Genomic DNA, 16674 nt, shown 5'->3' on the forward strand with positions numbered 1-16674 from the left:
TGTTCACGAAAGCAGCGCCGGCGAGCTCCCCGGAGATCCCAGAAACAAACAGACGCAACCCCAAACCTTGCATCCTTCTGCTTAACCGCCAATTTCAAACTTCCAAGACCTGCCCTGCCGGGTTTTCCCACCCCGTTTCCTATTGGTCATGAGTCAAAGGAAGGAACAATTTGATTGGCTCTCTTTTTCACTTCCTTAGTCCTTTTCAGGACTTGGGCAGGGCCTGCTTGAGATACCACTGTCCATCATAGGAGCGGAAACGCTGATTGGTCTGGAAATGCTTGGGGCCCGCCCGTGCGGTTCCCCGGGTTTAAACTCAGCGGCGGGAGGCGCAGGGCTGAGTGCAGTGCAGAGCAGACTGGCGGGGTCCGCGGAGCGTGAGTCTGGTTTCCCACCCTCCCCTCCACGTCCAATTCTCCCCCACCCCACTCGGCAAGAACAGGAGAAGGGTCTCCTCCACCCTCCCAGACTCGGCTTTGCCTCTCGGAGCAGGAAGGGTGGCGGTCCCGCCCTCCCAGGGCTGCCGGGGGAGGAGTGGGAGCGGGCGGGGGGAGGGGTGCTGCCGGGGGCCCGGAGGGTCTTTCCTGGCTGGCGGTGTACGCTTTCACCTCCACCCAGCCGGAAGGGTCGTCCAGGCAGACCTGGGGCCAGACTTTTTCCTTTCTTCAGCTGGATGGGGTCCTGTGTTGGTTCTGCCCTGCCTCCTGGCAGTACTACTAATGGAGGCCCGCAGCTCCTTACAATGTGTGACTTAAATTTACTTTAGTGTCTTCATGCTCTTCGTTCATTACCTCCTTCTTCCCGCCTCGCTCACTCCGCTCCAGCTCGTCTGGTCTCCCAGCTATTGTTGGAGAAGGCCAGGTCCTTATGGTGGTTCCTCTGCCTGGGATGCTTTTCTTATCCCGAATAGCGTAAGGCTTGCTGCTTACTCCCTTCAGGTTTTGGCTCAGGTGTTACCTTCTTAGTGGTTACCTTGACTACACTGTTAAACACACACCCAGGCGTCAGGAACCTCATCTTACTCATTTGTTTTTTTGAGCCCCGTAGTACTTAACACCTTTCAACATACCTGTATTACGTAATTTGCTTATTTCTCAGTCATTTATATAGTAACTATTTGCCAGCATCTATGTGCAGCGTTCTGTATGTCCCCACTCTATGAGGGTAAAAGTCCGTGCTCTGGTGGAGCTTACATTCTGAGGGGGGCGGATAATAAATGCACTTTGCTGGAAGTGTTACAAGCTTCACTCTTGTTACAGTGAATAAACATCTGATTTTTAAACTCAATGTCTAGACTGAGCTTCTTCAGACCCAAGTGGTGGCTGTTTTTTCACCTCCCTCTTCCTGCTTTCTCCCAGGAGACCAGGATTGCTCACGCTTCTGCACACAGTGGTAGTGCAATTAACCTCCTATCTCCCTTCAGCAGCAGTGGGGAGATGTTGAAGTTCAAGTATGGAGCACGGAATCCGCTGGATGCCGGAGCTGCTGAACCCATTGCCAGCAGGGCCTCCAGGCTGAATCTTTTCTTCCAGGTAACAGGCTGGCTTGCTAACTTTGCTCACCTGTGTGTGTTTCCTTGGAACCTCTTTGTTACTCAGCTTTGCTTTTATTATAGGACTGAAGCTAATCTAGGTGAAATCCCTTTTTGGTGTTTTAGATGCAATGATAGTATTGGTAAAAGGAGCTATTGTGCAGACAGGAGTAGGTAGCTAAACTTGCCCTTGAAGGGAGAGTTTTTAAAAACAAAATTTTTTTTTGGGGGGGGGGGGGGGGCATGCGCATGACAAGGGTCAGTTCCCAGGGCCAGGGATTGAACTCACACTATAGCAGCGACCCGAGCCACAGTGGTGATAATACCAGATTCTTAACCAGTTGTGCCACTGGGGAATTCCTTTAAAACTTTAAAAAAAAATTTCCTTATTAATTTATTTTATTGAATTATAGTTGGTTTATAATGTTGTAGTAGTTTCGGATGTACAACAGAGTGATTCAGTCATACATATATATCACATATATCTAACACATATATTCTTTTTTTAATAATGGTTTTAATTTTTTCCATTATAGCTGGTTTACAGTGTTCTTTCAATTTTCTACTGTACAGCAAGGTGACCTAGTCACACATAGATGTATACATTCTTTATTTTCACATTATCATGCTCTATCATAAGTGACTAGATATAGTTCCCAGTGCTATACAGCAGGATCTCATTGCTTATCTGTTCCAAAGGCAGTAGTTTGTATCTATTAACCCCAAATTCCCAGTCCATCCCACTCCCTCCCTCTCCCCCTTGGCAACCCCAAGTCTGTTCTCCATGTCCCTGATTTTCTTTTCTGTGGAAAGGTTCATTTGTGCCGTATATTAGATTCCAGATATGAGTGATATCATATGATATTTGTCTTTCTCTTTCTGACTTAACTCCACTCAGTATGAGAGTCTCTAGCTCCAACCACAAATGGCATTATTTCATTCTTTTTTATGACCGAGTAGTGTTCCATTGTGTATATATACCACATCTTCCTGATCCAGTCATCTGTCGATGGACATTTGGGTTGTTTCCAAGTCTTGGCTATTGTGAATAGTGCTGCAATGAACATGTGGGTGCATGTGTCTTTTTCAAGGGAAGTTTTGTCCAGATGTATGCCCAAGAGTGGGATTGCTGGGTCATATGGTAGTTCTGTGTATAGTTTTCTAAGGTACCTCCATACTGTTCTCCATGGTGGTGGTACCAATTTACATTCCCACCAACAGTGCAGGAGGGTTCCCTTTTCCCTACACCCTCTCCAGCATTTGTTATTTGTGGACCTACTAATGACGGCCATTTTGACTAGTGTGAGGTGGTACCTCATAGTAGTTTTGATTTGTATTTCTCTAATAATAAGTGATGTTGAGCATTTTTTCATGTGCTTGTTGGCCATCTGTGTATCTTCTTTGGAGAAATGTCTATTCAGGTCTTTTGCCCATTTTTCAGTTGGGTTGTTGGCTTTTTTGCTGTTGAGTTGTCTAAGTTGTTTGTATATTTTAGAGATGAAGCCCTTGTCATTTGCATCCTTTGAAACTATTTTCTCCCATTCTGTAAGTTGTCTTTTTTTTTTTTTTTTTACGGTTTCCTTTGCTGTGCAAAAGCTTGTCAGTTTGATTAGGTCCCATTGTTTTATTTTTGCTTTTATTTCTGTTGCTTTGGGAGACTGACCTGAGAAACCATTTGTAAGGTTAATGTCAGAGAATGTTTTGCCTATGTTCTCTTCTAGGAGTTTGATGGTGTTTTGTCTTACATTTAAGTCTTTAAGCCATTTTTGAGTTTTTGTGCATGGTGTGAGGGCGTGTTCCAGTTTCATTGATTTACATGCAGCTGTCCAGTTTTCCCAGCACCACTTGCTGAAATAATACATATATATTCTTTTGCAGGTTTTTGTCCCATATAGGTTATTACAAAATATTGGGTATAGTTCCCTGTGCTATAGAGTGGGTCCTTATTGATAATCTCCGCCCACACGGGGCTGCACCTGTGGCATATAGCCAGGGATTGATTCTGGGTCACAGCTGTGACTTATGCCACAGCTATGGCAATGCTGGATGCTTTGCATACTGCACCAGGCTAGGATTGGACCTGAGCTGCTTCAGGGACAATGCTGGATCCTTAACATGCTGAGACATAGTGGGAATTGTATGTGGTAGTGTGTATGTGTTAATTCCAGACTCCCCTTTATCCCTTCCTCCTGCAGCGAGACCCGTTTTTATGATTTCACACACTTTACACTTCAGTATAAAGTTTGTTCTTTTATTAAAGAAAAGAAATGAACAAAGACTACTGTATGGACCAGAATTTCTGTAGGTGTAATCCTATTTCTTTTTCATTCAAGCGATGTTTGTTTTGTTTTATTTATTTATTGCTTTTTAGGGCTGTGGATGGGTATATGGAAGTTCCCAGGCTAGGGGTTGAATTGGAACTGCAGTTGCCAGCCTACGCCACAGCTCGTGGCAATGCCAAATCCTTAACCCACTGAGTGAGGCCAGGGATTAAACCTGTGTCTTCATGGATACTATTCAGGTAAGTTTCCCCAGCGCCACAACAGGAACTCGAAGGGATGTTTTAAATTAAAAAAAAAAAAAAAAAAAAGTTTTTTTACCACATCTGTGAAACCCACATTCCTTTCAAGATAAAGGACATTTCCATCACCCCAAGAATATTAAAACTTAATGTTGTGAGATTATTTCCAAGTAGCTTTTTAATTCTTTTGTTTCTGATGTAGATGGAACACCGTTGATACAGAAATTCTTGTTTGACTTTATGTATTCACAAGTCAAAGGGACAGTGTAGATAGTGGTGAGGATTAAGGTTTGCATCCTGATCCCAGCACTTGCTGTGTTACCTTGGGTGAGTCAGTTGCCCTCTCTGAAACCATTCATCATTCTTTATAATAGAAGTTATGGCACCTAATTTACAGAATTGTAAGAATTAAATGAGATAATCCCTGTAAAGTACTTAGTTCTTTGCCCAGTTCTTGGTAAGCCCTTTATAAATGGTTACTGTTACTGATAATAAGTGTAGAAATAGTATTAGAGTAATAAGGCATTTATGTTCACTTAGCAGTAGTTATATTTAAGAAAATATTTTTGTAGAATACCTGTATGATGGTAAATGCTAATATATTCTTTTTTTTTTTTTTTTACTTTTATGGCTGTATCTGCGGCGTATGTAAGTTCCCAGGCTAGGGGTCTAATTGGAGCTGTAGCTGCTGTCTTATACCACAGCCACAGCAACATGGGATTTGAGCCATAGTTGTGACCTACACCACAGCTCATGGCGATGCTGGATCTTTTAACTCACTGATCGAGGCCAGGGATTGAATCTGCATCCTCATGGATACTAGTTGGGTTCTTTACCTGCTGAGCCACAACGGGAACTCTTTTTTTTTTTTTTTTTTTAAATTGAAGTACAGTCGACTTACAGTGTTGTGTTAGTTTTATTACTAGTATGTTCTTGAGGACATTTTTCCCGAGATGCTGGTATTGGAGATGTTCAAACAGAACAGAATGGAGATGGACTGAAAGCTTAAATGTCACCGTTTTAAGTCATAGGATATTTTTACTAATGAGTAATCTCTTTTCCACCTCAGATGACTGGAGTGCTACCACTTTTTAGCCCCTTTATCATTTTACACCAAAACCCTTCCAACTAATGACTTTATTAAGGGTTTATAATGTGCAGATAGGGAGCAAGGCAAAGATAGGCCAGAAACATGCAGCTTGTAAATGGCAAAGCCACATTCCATTTTTGCTCTGTGGGCATGTAACTGCTGGGTGACATTGCCAGAATGTGTCAGAGTTTAAGTGTATTTTATGTTTAAATGTCATTATAATAGCAAGGATTGTGGGTAAATCCTCAGTTCATCTTTATTTTACTAACAAGCTCCTCCCAACCCCTAGGAAAGCTATTAGTTGCAAGCATAGCACACACCTAACATTTGCCTTATATGAACAGGTAAGGATACTGATTTTTTCCTCACCCAATGTCATTTTAATGAAGTTTAAATAGAGAGTAGTGATTTTTGCTTTCCATTCAGGTAAGTACTTTGGACAGGGTCTTCGTTTCTACTTAACCGTGTTTCCCGTGAGTGGTTGGCAGGCCTTTAGACTTTCAAGCCAGCAAAGTTTTACAAATTTGCTGGGCCAACCTAGGTTTGCCAAATTTATCTTTTGCCAAGTAAGGGACATAAAAAAACAAGAAGGAAAAAAAGTGAAAACTATTATCTTATGGTCCTTTGATTTCATAAACAAAGGACATTTTAAGAAGCACTGTGAGAGGAAGGACATCTTTTCAGGATAAAGGGCCACTTGACAATTTGAATACTCTTAGCTTTGTAAAAGTGTCATCATGTGATGGTCATTTTTTTTTCCCATTTCATGGCAGCCTTGAAAACTTTGTTAAGACTCAGTACTGTATTTGGGAACTGCTGTGTAGACTAAATTCATCAAAGAACAGAAGAAACAAAAAATCTTATTTTTCCAGCTAATGGCAGAACTCTAAAGTGACAGATATGATGGCCTTTTTTGACCCAGTGCTTTACAAGCCTGGTTGAGGTTTGACTCTCTTGGGAGCCTTGTTAGTAAAACATATTCTAAGCTAGAAACCGGGGAATTCTAATTCAGTAGATTGGGGCTAGAGCCTGAGAACCTGTTTATTATTTTTTTTTTTTCAAGTATAGTTGATTTACAATGTTCTGTCAATTTCTGCTGTGCAAGGGAGTTCCTGTTGTGGTGCAGTATCCATGAGGACACAGGTTTGATCCCTGGCCTCACTCACTGGGTTGCGGATCGGGCATTGCCTTGAGCTGTGGTGTAGGTCTCAGATGGGACTCAGATTCTGCATTGCTGTGGCTATGGTGTAGGCTGGCAGCTACGGCTCTAATTCAACCCCTGGCCTGGGAGCTTCCATAGGCTGTGAGTGTGGCCCTAAAAAAAAAAAAGAAAGTTCCCGCTGTGGAGCAAAGTGACCCAGTTATACATGTATACATTCTTATTCTCACATTATCCTCCATCATGTTCCATCACAAGTGATTAGTTATAGTTCCCTGAGCTATACAGCAGGATCTCATTGCTTATCCACTCCAAATGCAATAGTTTGCATCTACCAACTCCAAATTCCCAGTCCATCTCCTTCCTTTCCCCTCCGCCTTGGCCAGCACAAATCTGTTCTCCATGTCCATGAGTTTGTTTATTTTCTATAGATAGGTTCATTTGTGCCATATATTAGATTCCAGACCTAAGTGGTAGCATACGGTATTTGTCTTTCTCTTTCTGACTGACTTCACTTATGAGAGTCTTTAGTTCCACCCATATTGCTGCAAATGACATTATTTTGTTCTTTTTTATGGCTGCATAGTATTCCACTGTGTATATATACTACATCTTCTTAATCTATGCATCTATCCATGGACATTGAGGTTGTTTCCATATCTTGGCTATTGTGACTAGTGCTGCAATGAACATAGGGGTGCATGTATTTTTTTTTTTTTTTTTTAGGGCCACACCCATGGCATATGGAGGTTCCCAGGCTAGGGGTCAAATTGGAGCTATAGCCGCCGGCCTGTGCCACAGCCACAGCAACGCCAGATCTGAGCCTCATCTGCTACCTACACCACAGCTCATGGCAACGCTGGACCCTTAACCCACTGAGTGAGGCCAGGGATCGAACCTGCGTCCTCATGGGTGCTAGTCGGGTTCATTAACTGCTGAGCCATGATGGGAACTCTTTTTCAATGGAAGTTCTGTCCGGATGAATGAAATGCTGGATCATGTTGTAGTTCTATATTTGGTTTTCTGAGGTACCACCATACTGTTTGCCATAGTGGTTTGTACCAATTTACATTCCCATCCCACTGTAGGAGGGTTCCCTTTTCTCCACACCCTCTCCAGCATTTGTTATTTGTAGACTTATTAATGATGGCCATTCTGACTAGTGTAAAGTTGAGAACCTGTTTTTGTTTTTGTTTTTTTAAGTTCTCCAGGGTTTTCACATGTAGCTAGTCTGTTTCTGTTATCCACTGTTGGGTAAGGAATCACTCACACAGTTAAAAGCAACAGTGATTTATTTTTTATGATTCTGTGGGTTGGCTGAGTTCACCTAGGTGTTGGTTCTGATCTACCCTGTGACATCAGCTGGAATCACCCAAGGGGCCATATTGAGTTGGGAGCTTGGCTGGGCCTGGAACATCTGGGTGTTGACTGCTGGCTGGGACACCTCAGAGTTCTTTCACTGACCTCTCTTTATAAGGTCTTTCAGTATTCATTCAATGTAACCCTGGCTTTGTGATTTTTTTTCCCATAAATTGTAAGTATTTTAGACTCCATAGGCTCTATGGTTTCTGCTGCAACTACTCAACTCTGCCATTGTAGCACAAAAGCAGCCATAGACAGTGTGGCAATAGGTGTGGCTGTGTGCCAATAAAGTTTTATTTGTAAAAACAGGCAGTGGGCCAGCCAAAAAAAAAAAAAAAGGTGGAAGTAGAAGCTGCCAGACTACTTAAGGGCTCTAACTTGACCTGACATAGGGTCAGTCATGTCATGTTCTGTTGGTGGAAATGAGCCACTGCAACAGCACAGATTCACGGAGAGAGCAAATAGATTGAAGCTCTTGAAGGGTGCAGTGTGGCAAGTACCTTCAGAGTTGGAGGAACCATCGGTGGCCAGCTTTGCAGAGAGACCTCCGCACAATCCACGGCCTGGCACATGGGAATCATTGCTCTAGACAGGGGGTAGCAAACTCATCTTTGAGGGCCAGGCAGCAAGTGAAAAGGAGTAAAGTGGGCCAGGTGGAAGAGCTACGAGTCAGATCTGCAGTGCAGTGCAGAACACACTCACTACCCCGAGGGGCAGTGTTTCCCAGCTCTGCTCAGCATCTCCAGGCTGGAACGTGGAGGCAGTGTTGCCAGATCTGCCAGTGTTTCATGAGAAGCCAGAAATTCCCCCCACCCCCCCATCCTCCATATTTTTTTGTGTGTGAAATCTCCTGATTTTTCAATATTGGCAGATAACTAAAATTATTTTAAATACCACAGGCCAAACATAACATGTCTGTGGGCTAGAGACAGTCTGCCAGTTTGCAGCTGTTGCTGGAGAGCATGAATAAATTCAGCTTAGTGCAGTCGCTCCATTCACACGACCCTAGGTTGTTTGAGTGAATGAAAGACACTGAAATTATGTTAGCAAATCTCTGGGACCAGAGGAAGGAAGCGGTTCTCATGTCCTGCTGCAAGGACACTGAGACTTGTCCAGACCAGCAGGGTCGAGAGTAAATGTCCCTTCGAGCCTCAGACCATACAGAAAGAAGGATCTTTTCTTACTCAGCATGTGCCAGCGAAGTTCTCCCCAGGTGCCAGGGGAAGAAGCCCACAGTGATGGCATCATACACGTGACAGCTCAGTGGATGTCACTTTAGAGAATGAAGCCACCAAATTGTGCTGTTAGCATGTGTCGTGAGCAGTTAGTTGAGCTGGTGGCTTGCAATTTGCTCTGTGTGGATGTTATTGATCAAAGCTTTTCATTATTGACAATGTCTCCATCTGCTGTTTGCTGTTTTTAGGGGAAACCACCCTTCATGACTCAACAACAGATGTCTCCTCTTTCCCGAGAAGGGATATTAGATGCCCTCTTTGTTCTCTTTAAAGAATGCAGTCAGCCGGCTCTGATGAAGATTAAGCACGTGAGCAGCTTCGTCCAGAAGTGTAAGTGTGTGGAACTTTTTTTTGAAAACTGTCCGGCTTAGAATTGGAAGAATACAGGACTTCCAGTGGGGAGGGTCGGATGATGTGTTCATGTTTGGTGGGAGTGGGTAAGAAGCCTGCTCTTAGACAGATGCAACTGTAAGGTCAAGTTCCACTTGTTGTTGGGAGATGGGGTAAGTCAAGGCTTCTTGGTTGCCAGTGACAGAAACTCAAGTCATACCAGCTTAGGCCAGAAGGTGCATTTTTTTCGGGCGAGGTCATGAAACTGTGAAAGTCCAGGGACGGGCCAAACTTTAGGCCTGGCTTGTCCAGGGTCTTAAATAACGTCCTCTGCTCCCATCCTTACCCTCACTCAAGGCTGCTTATTCATTAGGCATTGTAAATGCAGTGCATAGCGCCCACCATATTTAATTTGATTTGAATTTATTATACATAGCTGAACTTGATTTTTATTTATTTTAAAATCATAAGAAAAATGTGGGTATAATAATAATAATGTATAATGATTCTGCATTGTATTCATCTTTATACCAAGTGGCCATTTGTTTTATGGAGCAAGGTGCGGGCAAAGCAAAAGTGCCTTAGGACTGTGAGAGCGGTACATTGGCCCTGCCTGCACCCTGTTCTTGACTCTGCTCGACTTCCACGTGGTGGGAAGTTGGCTGCTGGTTCTCCAGTTTCATATTTTTTAACCTTACACCAGTGATTTTCTAGCAATCGTGATTTTGTCCCCCAGTGACATTTGGCTGTATCTGGAGGCATTTTGGTTGTCACAGCTCCCCAGATTCCATGTGCCAGGCAACTGCAAAGGGCTTGAATTGGGCACCATCTTTGGAGACTGGCACACTACTCCGCCTGGTGTGCGTCTTCCACTGTCTATATTCATGCAGTCCCAGGGGAGGTTCTCATTGGCTCTGCTTTAGGTCATTTGCCCACCCTTGACCAGTCACGGGGCAAGGGTGTGAAGTATTGTGACTGGCCTTATCTTGGTGCCTAGAGGTCCAGGGCACTGTGGTCACCAGGACAGCATGGAATAGGGGATATGCAGTTGCCCAAAGGAGCTGGAAGTTTTGAGTAGATAAAACCAATATACGTCATTGTCTTTTTTTTTTTTTTTTTTAGGGTGGCACCTGGGACATTTGGAAGTTCCCAGGGTAGGGGTTGAATCAGAGCTGCAGCTGCTGGCCTACACCATAGCCATAGCAACGCAAGATCCAAGCCAGATCTACAACCTGTGCCTCAGCTTGTGACTAATACCAGATCCTTGACCTGCTGAGTGATGCCAGTGATCAAACTCAAATCCTCATGGATACTAGTTGGGTTCTTAACCCACTGAGCCACAACAGGAAGTCCCAATATACGTCAATGTATATTGTACAACATGGTGATGTGGAATGGTCTCTTAGGATTCTGAGAGCATCGTGGTGTTTTTGCCTGCAAGTGGTTCTCTTTTATGATTGAGATGCCCTGTGGTTGCCAGTGACAGACCCAGAATTATTAAGCTGGAGAATGCTGTAAGCAGCGTGGGGGCCCAAGGCCTCACAGAACCAGGAGAGAATGGCCTTGTGTGCCAGCAGTAATAAAATCAGGCTCAACCCTGAAAGTTGCAAGCCAGCATGTTTGGGGAATTAATTCAAAACCCAAGTACTTGATCTGAAAGAAGCTTGGAAGAGGACAGGAAAGAAAGACTGGGGTTGGCACTGTGATGTCAGGGCACAGGGGAAATACCGTGCAGCTTTCCATTTTGCTTTTGCATGGAATTCTCCGTGAAGGCACTCTAGATTTATTTTGCTCTTTGCATCGGCCACGATGAATTCATGCAGATCCATGTACCACTCTTGCCTGATTTCCCAAGGCACCAAAAGCAGGGGCTTTTAGGATGAGTAGTTGAAGTAAGCAGTGCAGTCAGTGCAGTGGAATTCATCGTATGTGCTTTTGATGCAGGTGAATTCAACTCCACCTGCACAACAAAGGGCGTAGGTGACAGCAATTAAGACCGCATTGGGAGTTCCCGTCGTGGTGCAGTGGTTAACGAATCCGACTAGGAACCATGAGGTTGCGGGTTCGGTCCCTGCCCTTGCTCAGTGGGTTAAGGATCCCAAGTTGCCGTGAGCTGTGGTGTAGGTTGCAGACACAGTTCGGATCCCGAGTTGCTGTGGCTCTGGCGTAGGCTGGTGGCTACAGCTCCGATTCGACCCCTAGCCTGGGAACCTCCATATGCCGCAGGAGCGGCCCAAGAAATAGCAAAAAAAAAAAAAAAAGACCGCGTTGGCTAATTCATCGATTGGCTGCTAAATGACTGCAGTTGTGAAATGGCCTTTCCCTGACTCTGTTCCTCTCACCGTGTGAAGAACTTGCCAAGCAAATGTAACTCTAGACTGTTGCTCCCACCTTTATCTGGTGCCCAGTCACAGAGACAGTGATTGCTCCAAGGTCTGTGGGATTTCACATGTTTTGATCTTAAACATGGGACTTTCTGAGGGCTTTTCCAGGTTTTTTGTTTGTTTGTTTTGTTTTTTTTTTCCTGACCACCCCACAGCACATGGAGTTCCCAGGCCAGGGATCAGATCCAAGTCACGGTTGCAACCTGTGCTGTAGGTTCGGCAACTCTGGATCCTTTAACCCTCTGGGCCAGGCTGGGGATGGAACCTGAGCCTGGCATTTCAGAGATGCCACTGATCCCGTTACCCCACAGCAAGAACTCCTCCAGGGTAATTTTGATGATGTGTTTCCCTCATCTCCCTTTGGAGTGTGACCCCATATATGATGCAGTTTCCTGATGACTCACAGTTTCAATCGGTGGGTCAGTCATGGCTGTTCCCCTCTTTCCTTTAGATCATTAGAGTCATTGCACATCCAGTGGTGCCCCAGCTTAGTGTTATTAATAAATGAATGTTGGATTCCAAATTCGCCATCCATTTAGTCCGTACTTTAAACACTGAAGATCTGTGAACTAAATGTTTGTATCTCCTCCCAATTCCCCGAATTCATATGTGCAGGCTCTAACTCCCAGTGTGGTGGTGTTTGAAGGTGGACCCTTTGCGAGATAGTTCAATTTTTAAAAAGAGTTTCTATGTTTCTAAGTGCCCATGGCATGTGAAAGTTTCTGGGCCAGGGATTGAACCTGCGCCACAGCAGTAACCTGAGCCCCAGCAGTGATAACACTGGATCCTTAACCTGCGGAACCACCAGGGACTTCCGATAACTCGATTTAGATGAATCCCTAAAGATGGGCCCCCATGGTGGAATTAGTGCCTTTAGGAGAAGAGGAAGAGTGACCAGGGCTCCCTTTCCTTCTGCCACATGAGGACGCAGGGAGAAGGTGGCTGCCTGTCAGCCAGGAGGCAGGTTCTCACCAGATCTTGGTCTACTGGCCTTCCCAGCCTCCAGAACTTTGAGAAATAAATGCCTGTGGTTTAAAGCCACTTGGTTGATGGTATTTTGTTAAAGCAGTCAGAACACGTGAAGCCATGACCCGAGAAATTGCACTTGGAAAAGGAATGAGACTGTTTGCTGAGAGAAGAAGATAGTTGCAAGCCCATCCAGATGTGTGAATATCACCTTTTCAGGGCCAAGGTCGAGGCTGTATTTGGTTCCTTGGGCTCAGGCTTTTTTTTTTTTTTTTTTTTCCCTTTTGTGGTGCTACAGAATAAGGAAAGGAAGGTATTGACTGACACCGTCCAAGGGAGATAAGACCTGGGCTAGTGGGATTAAACTGAGCAGGACACATGTAGTCAGAGTGGAATGATCTGGATGTCAGCTCGAAAGTCAGCTGAGATGGGGATCCCGTTGCCCACGTCCTGTTATAAACCCATCTACATGCCAATAAGCACGTTGGACCAAACACTGGCAGCCTTCAGAGAGGAGGACGACAAGCATGATTTCTGTTCTCCTTTCCCTCTTTGCTACGTCTACAGGATTCAAATCATAGCTGCCATGGAAACTGTGCTCTGGAATTTCTGGAGCCCTTAATTTTAACTTAACATAGAAAAACACTTTTGTGCTGATTTTATAATTATTCACGACAAGAAGAAAGGGACTACATGTCTCTTGACAGCGAGGGAAGACATAACAGCACTCCTTTCCTCCTTCCTCTTCACCTTCATATAGATGCGTGTGTTTGAAGCACATTATTGATCCAGAGGGGTCACTCTCAATGTCTTTTGCAGATGCTGATGTCATAGCTGAGTTGCAGGAGCTCCAGCCTTCAGCAAAGGACTTCGAAGTGAGAAGTCTCGTGGGTTGCGGTCACTTTGCCGAAGTGCAAGTGGTCCGAGAGAGGGCGACCGGGGACATCTATGCCATGAAAGTCATGAAGAAGAAGGCCTTGTTGGCCCAGGAGCAGGTAGGAGCATTTACCATCACGGCTTTTCCCTTTGTGCACCAGCATGTTCACTGTCGAGATGATCATTTGCGGACCCGACCTCTGGGATGGAGCCAGTCTTCCTCCGTGTCTCTGGCTAATTCTGATGGCACAGCCTGGAAGGTCTGAACACACTTTCTTGAACTGATTTTGACTAATTTTGAAGATTGACAAGCTCCCTTTGGTTGCTCGGTCATGATTTGATAGTTGTGTATTATCCAGTACCAGCTTGGCCTTTTCACTGATGAATCTGAGATGATCTTTCATAACTATTGGCTAGGGCTTCAGAGATGTGTGTGTGTGGGGGGGGGGGGGGCTGAGTTAAATAGCCTTTGCTTTGGCACTCATCTTTTTTTTTTTTTTTTTTTTTCCTTTTTTCTTTTTAGGGCTGTACCTGCGACATATGGAAGTTCCCAGGCTAAGGGTCAAATCGGAGCTGTAGCTGCAGGCCTACGCCACAGCAGCACCAGATCCAAGCTGCTTCTGCGACCTACACTGCAGTTCATAGTAACGCTGGATCCTTAACCCACTGGGTGAGGCCAGGGATCGAACCCACAGCCTCACGGATATTAGTGGGGTTTGTTAGCTCTGAGCCACAATGGGAACTCCGGCACCTGTCTTACATATTTGTGTTGGGGGCCCATGTATTTGATTTTACACCAGGCTTCTGGAGAAATGAGATGGTTCTGTGGCTAGGGAGCTGCTGGTTTGAGAGCAGGTGAGAAGTTACCTTTCTGTCTGTGGTGTTTTTCTCCCTTTGAAACAAGGCTGTTGCTACAGACGTATTGATTCATTGTCTGTGTTTCTAGAGTGACGGCTGTCAGCCTGGGCTTTCAGAGAGCAGTTCGTTAGTTACCCAAGTGGGAGTGCACATCATGTGCTTGGCCTTGCAGCCTGCTCCGTGGGAAGCCTGTACAGGAAATCAAATCTCTGTGGCTGTTGTTTCAGGGATTCACAACAAGCTTGGAAAGTGGAGGAGGGATGCAGATCCATAAAGCAGACGCTTATCTGTTTAGCCTCACAGAAAAGGGAGCAGTTAGCAAATTCATGGATGATGGAGTGGGTGAGCCCAAGGCAGTTAGGGAAGGTTCATGCTGCTGAGAGGGAATGTGGGTTCAGAGCAGAGAGGAGTGAAGAGAATGTGCCAGGTGAAAATGTGGCCCATTCTCGAGGTTTGGGACTGGGAATGCTATGCAGATGTGGTTTTATTTGTTTGCGGGTTTTTTTTTTTTTTTTTTAATCGTTTTAGAACAGAAAGGCTGGGAAATGGGGAGAAAGGTGATATTTGAATGGCAAGGGGGTGATTGGTGACCCTCAACCTCAAGAACCCTTTTTGGGAGTTTCCTGGTGGCCTAGAGGTTAGGGATCCAGCATTGTCACTGCTGTGGCTCGGGTCACTGCTGTGGCACAGGTTTGATCCCTGGTCCAGGAACATCTGCATGCCACAGGTGTGACCAAAAATAAAATCCCATAAACCAAAAGACTCCTGTTTTGGTTAGTGTGGTAAGGAATACATCCTGACCACTTTTAAGTGTGTTGGTTCAGTGGCATGAAGTATATTCACAATGCTGTGCCACCACCACCACTGTCTGCCTCCAGAACTTTTTCATCTTTCCAAGCAGAAGCCTTGTACCCATTCAAGAGTAAGTCCCCACTTCCCCCAAGAACTGTTGTTTGGCATCGAGGTTTAGTCTGTGTGACGGTGAGGGGTCATGTGGGCATTTGGAAGGAGGAGGTCAGGGTCAGAGTCTGAGCACTTCAGTGAATTGCCGTGGCCCTCAGTCAGAGAAGCAGCCAGGGGCAGGAAGCTGCTTGTCAGAATCCAGGAACACTGAGGCCTGCATCCAGGAAGGAAATGCGAGCAACTTCCCAGAGATGAGAAAGGCCAAGACATGGCAGACCATTCAGAGGAGCAGGTGGAAGAGGCTCACTCAGCCTCCCAACCCCTGAGAACCACCTGTCATCAGACCATACCTGCTGAGCTCCTGTTGCATCTGTGGAGTTTCTAGGTCCTCGGAAGAGGCATTAGATGTAGCCTCGTGCTGCTTATGTTTCAGGTGGAAAATGGTGCATATAAAAAGAAACTAATCTAGGAGTCCCCACTGTGGTGCAGTGGCTCAGGTTGCTATGGAGGTGTGGGTTCGATCCCTGGTGTGGCACATTGGTTTAAAGGACCCAGCATTGCCCTAGCTGCGGCTCAGATTCAATTCCCAGCCCAGGAACTGCCTTATGCTGTGAGTGTGGTGGTAAAAATTAAAAAAAAAAGGGAAGCTAATCCAACATATGCCATACTGCAGGCAAGCAGCAGAGACACTCATAAAGGTGCGCCCTCCTCCAGGGGAGTGACTTGAGGTGACCCCTGTGTGACTGGAGGTGGGGAGGGTTTTAAAAATCACACACACACACACACACACACACACACACACACACACACTCACTCAGGAGCTAATTAAAGCCACCCACCTACTCCTTAACAGGCACGGTGAAGCTTGGGAATTTAAGGGCATGAGGAGAGAGAAGTCAGCACAGGGAATGAGTAAAAGAAAGTGCCATAGTGGAGGTGAGAAGAGGTAGCATCCTACAAACAGGATCTGCCACCCAAGAGGAGTCAGCACACCCTCCCAGAGCTCTGTGAGAACCAGAATAGGTCCCCAGGGACCGTATGTTTTAATGGGAGCTTCAGAGTTCAGACGAGGAGTTTGTGGTAAGCAGGTGAAGGTGTAGACCCTTTAGTTCAGCCAGCCTTCATGGGACACTTTTTACGCTCCAGGAAAAGAGAAGGATCAGTGGATCTGGTGCAGTGGATTATGGATGGTGGGTTGGTGTTTCCCAAAATGAGTTAGATATTTAACTGGCAGTGTACATGATGATTTTAAGTAGTAATATAGACAGAATTTTTTTTGTTGTTGTTATTTTTTTATTTTTGGCTATACCTGAAGCATGTTGAAGTTCCCTGGGCCAGGGACTGAACTTGCAACACAGCAGTGACGACACTGGCTCCTTAATGGCTAGACCACTAGGGAATTCCTGGACAGAACTCTTTTAAAACATTTTATAGTTTAGGAGTTCCTGTCGTGGCTCAG

At 45.2% G+C, this 16674-nt stretch overlaps 1 protein-coding gene across 8 annotated transcripts in view; it reads left to right on the forward strand.

The window, feature by feature from the left end:
* Positions 1-334: 334 nt before the first annotated feature.
* Positions 335-16674, forward strand: part of CIT (citron rho-interacting serine/threonine kinase) — a 178851-nt gene continuing 162511 nt past the window's right edge. For 4 of the 8 annotated variants that reach the window (XM_047760363.1, XM_047760364.1, XM_047760366.1 and 1 more), the window contains exons 1-3: positions 1253-1532; positions 9087-9228; positions 13398-13573. In XM_047760363.1, coding sequence (XP_047616319.1) covers positions 1287-1532; positions 9087-9228; positions 13398-13573 — 564 coding nt within the window. In that variant the 5' untranslated portion in view covers positions 1253-1286. Of the gene's footprint in view, positions 378-1250; positions 1533-9086; positions 9229-13397; positions 13574-16674 lie in introns of those variants that run through there. The other 4 variants (XM_047760362.1, XM_047760365.1, XM_047760368.1 and 1 more) reach the window with 3 other exon arrangements.

Source organism: Phacochoerus africanus, chromosome 15, assembly GCF_016906955.1.
Source record: "Phacochoerus africanus isolate WHEZ1 chromosome 15, ROS_Pafr_v1, whole genome shotgun sequence".
Classification (NCBI taxonomy): domain Eukaryota; kingdom Metazoa; phylum Chordata; class Mammalia; order Artiodactyla; family Suidae; genus Phacochoerus; species Phacochoerus africanus.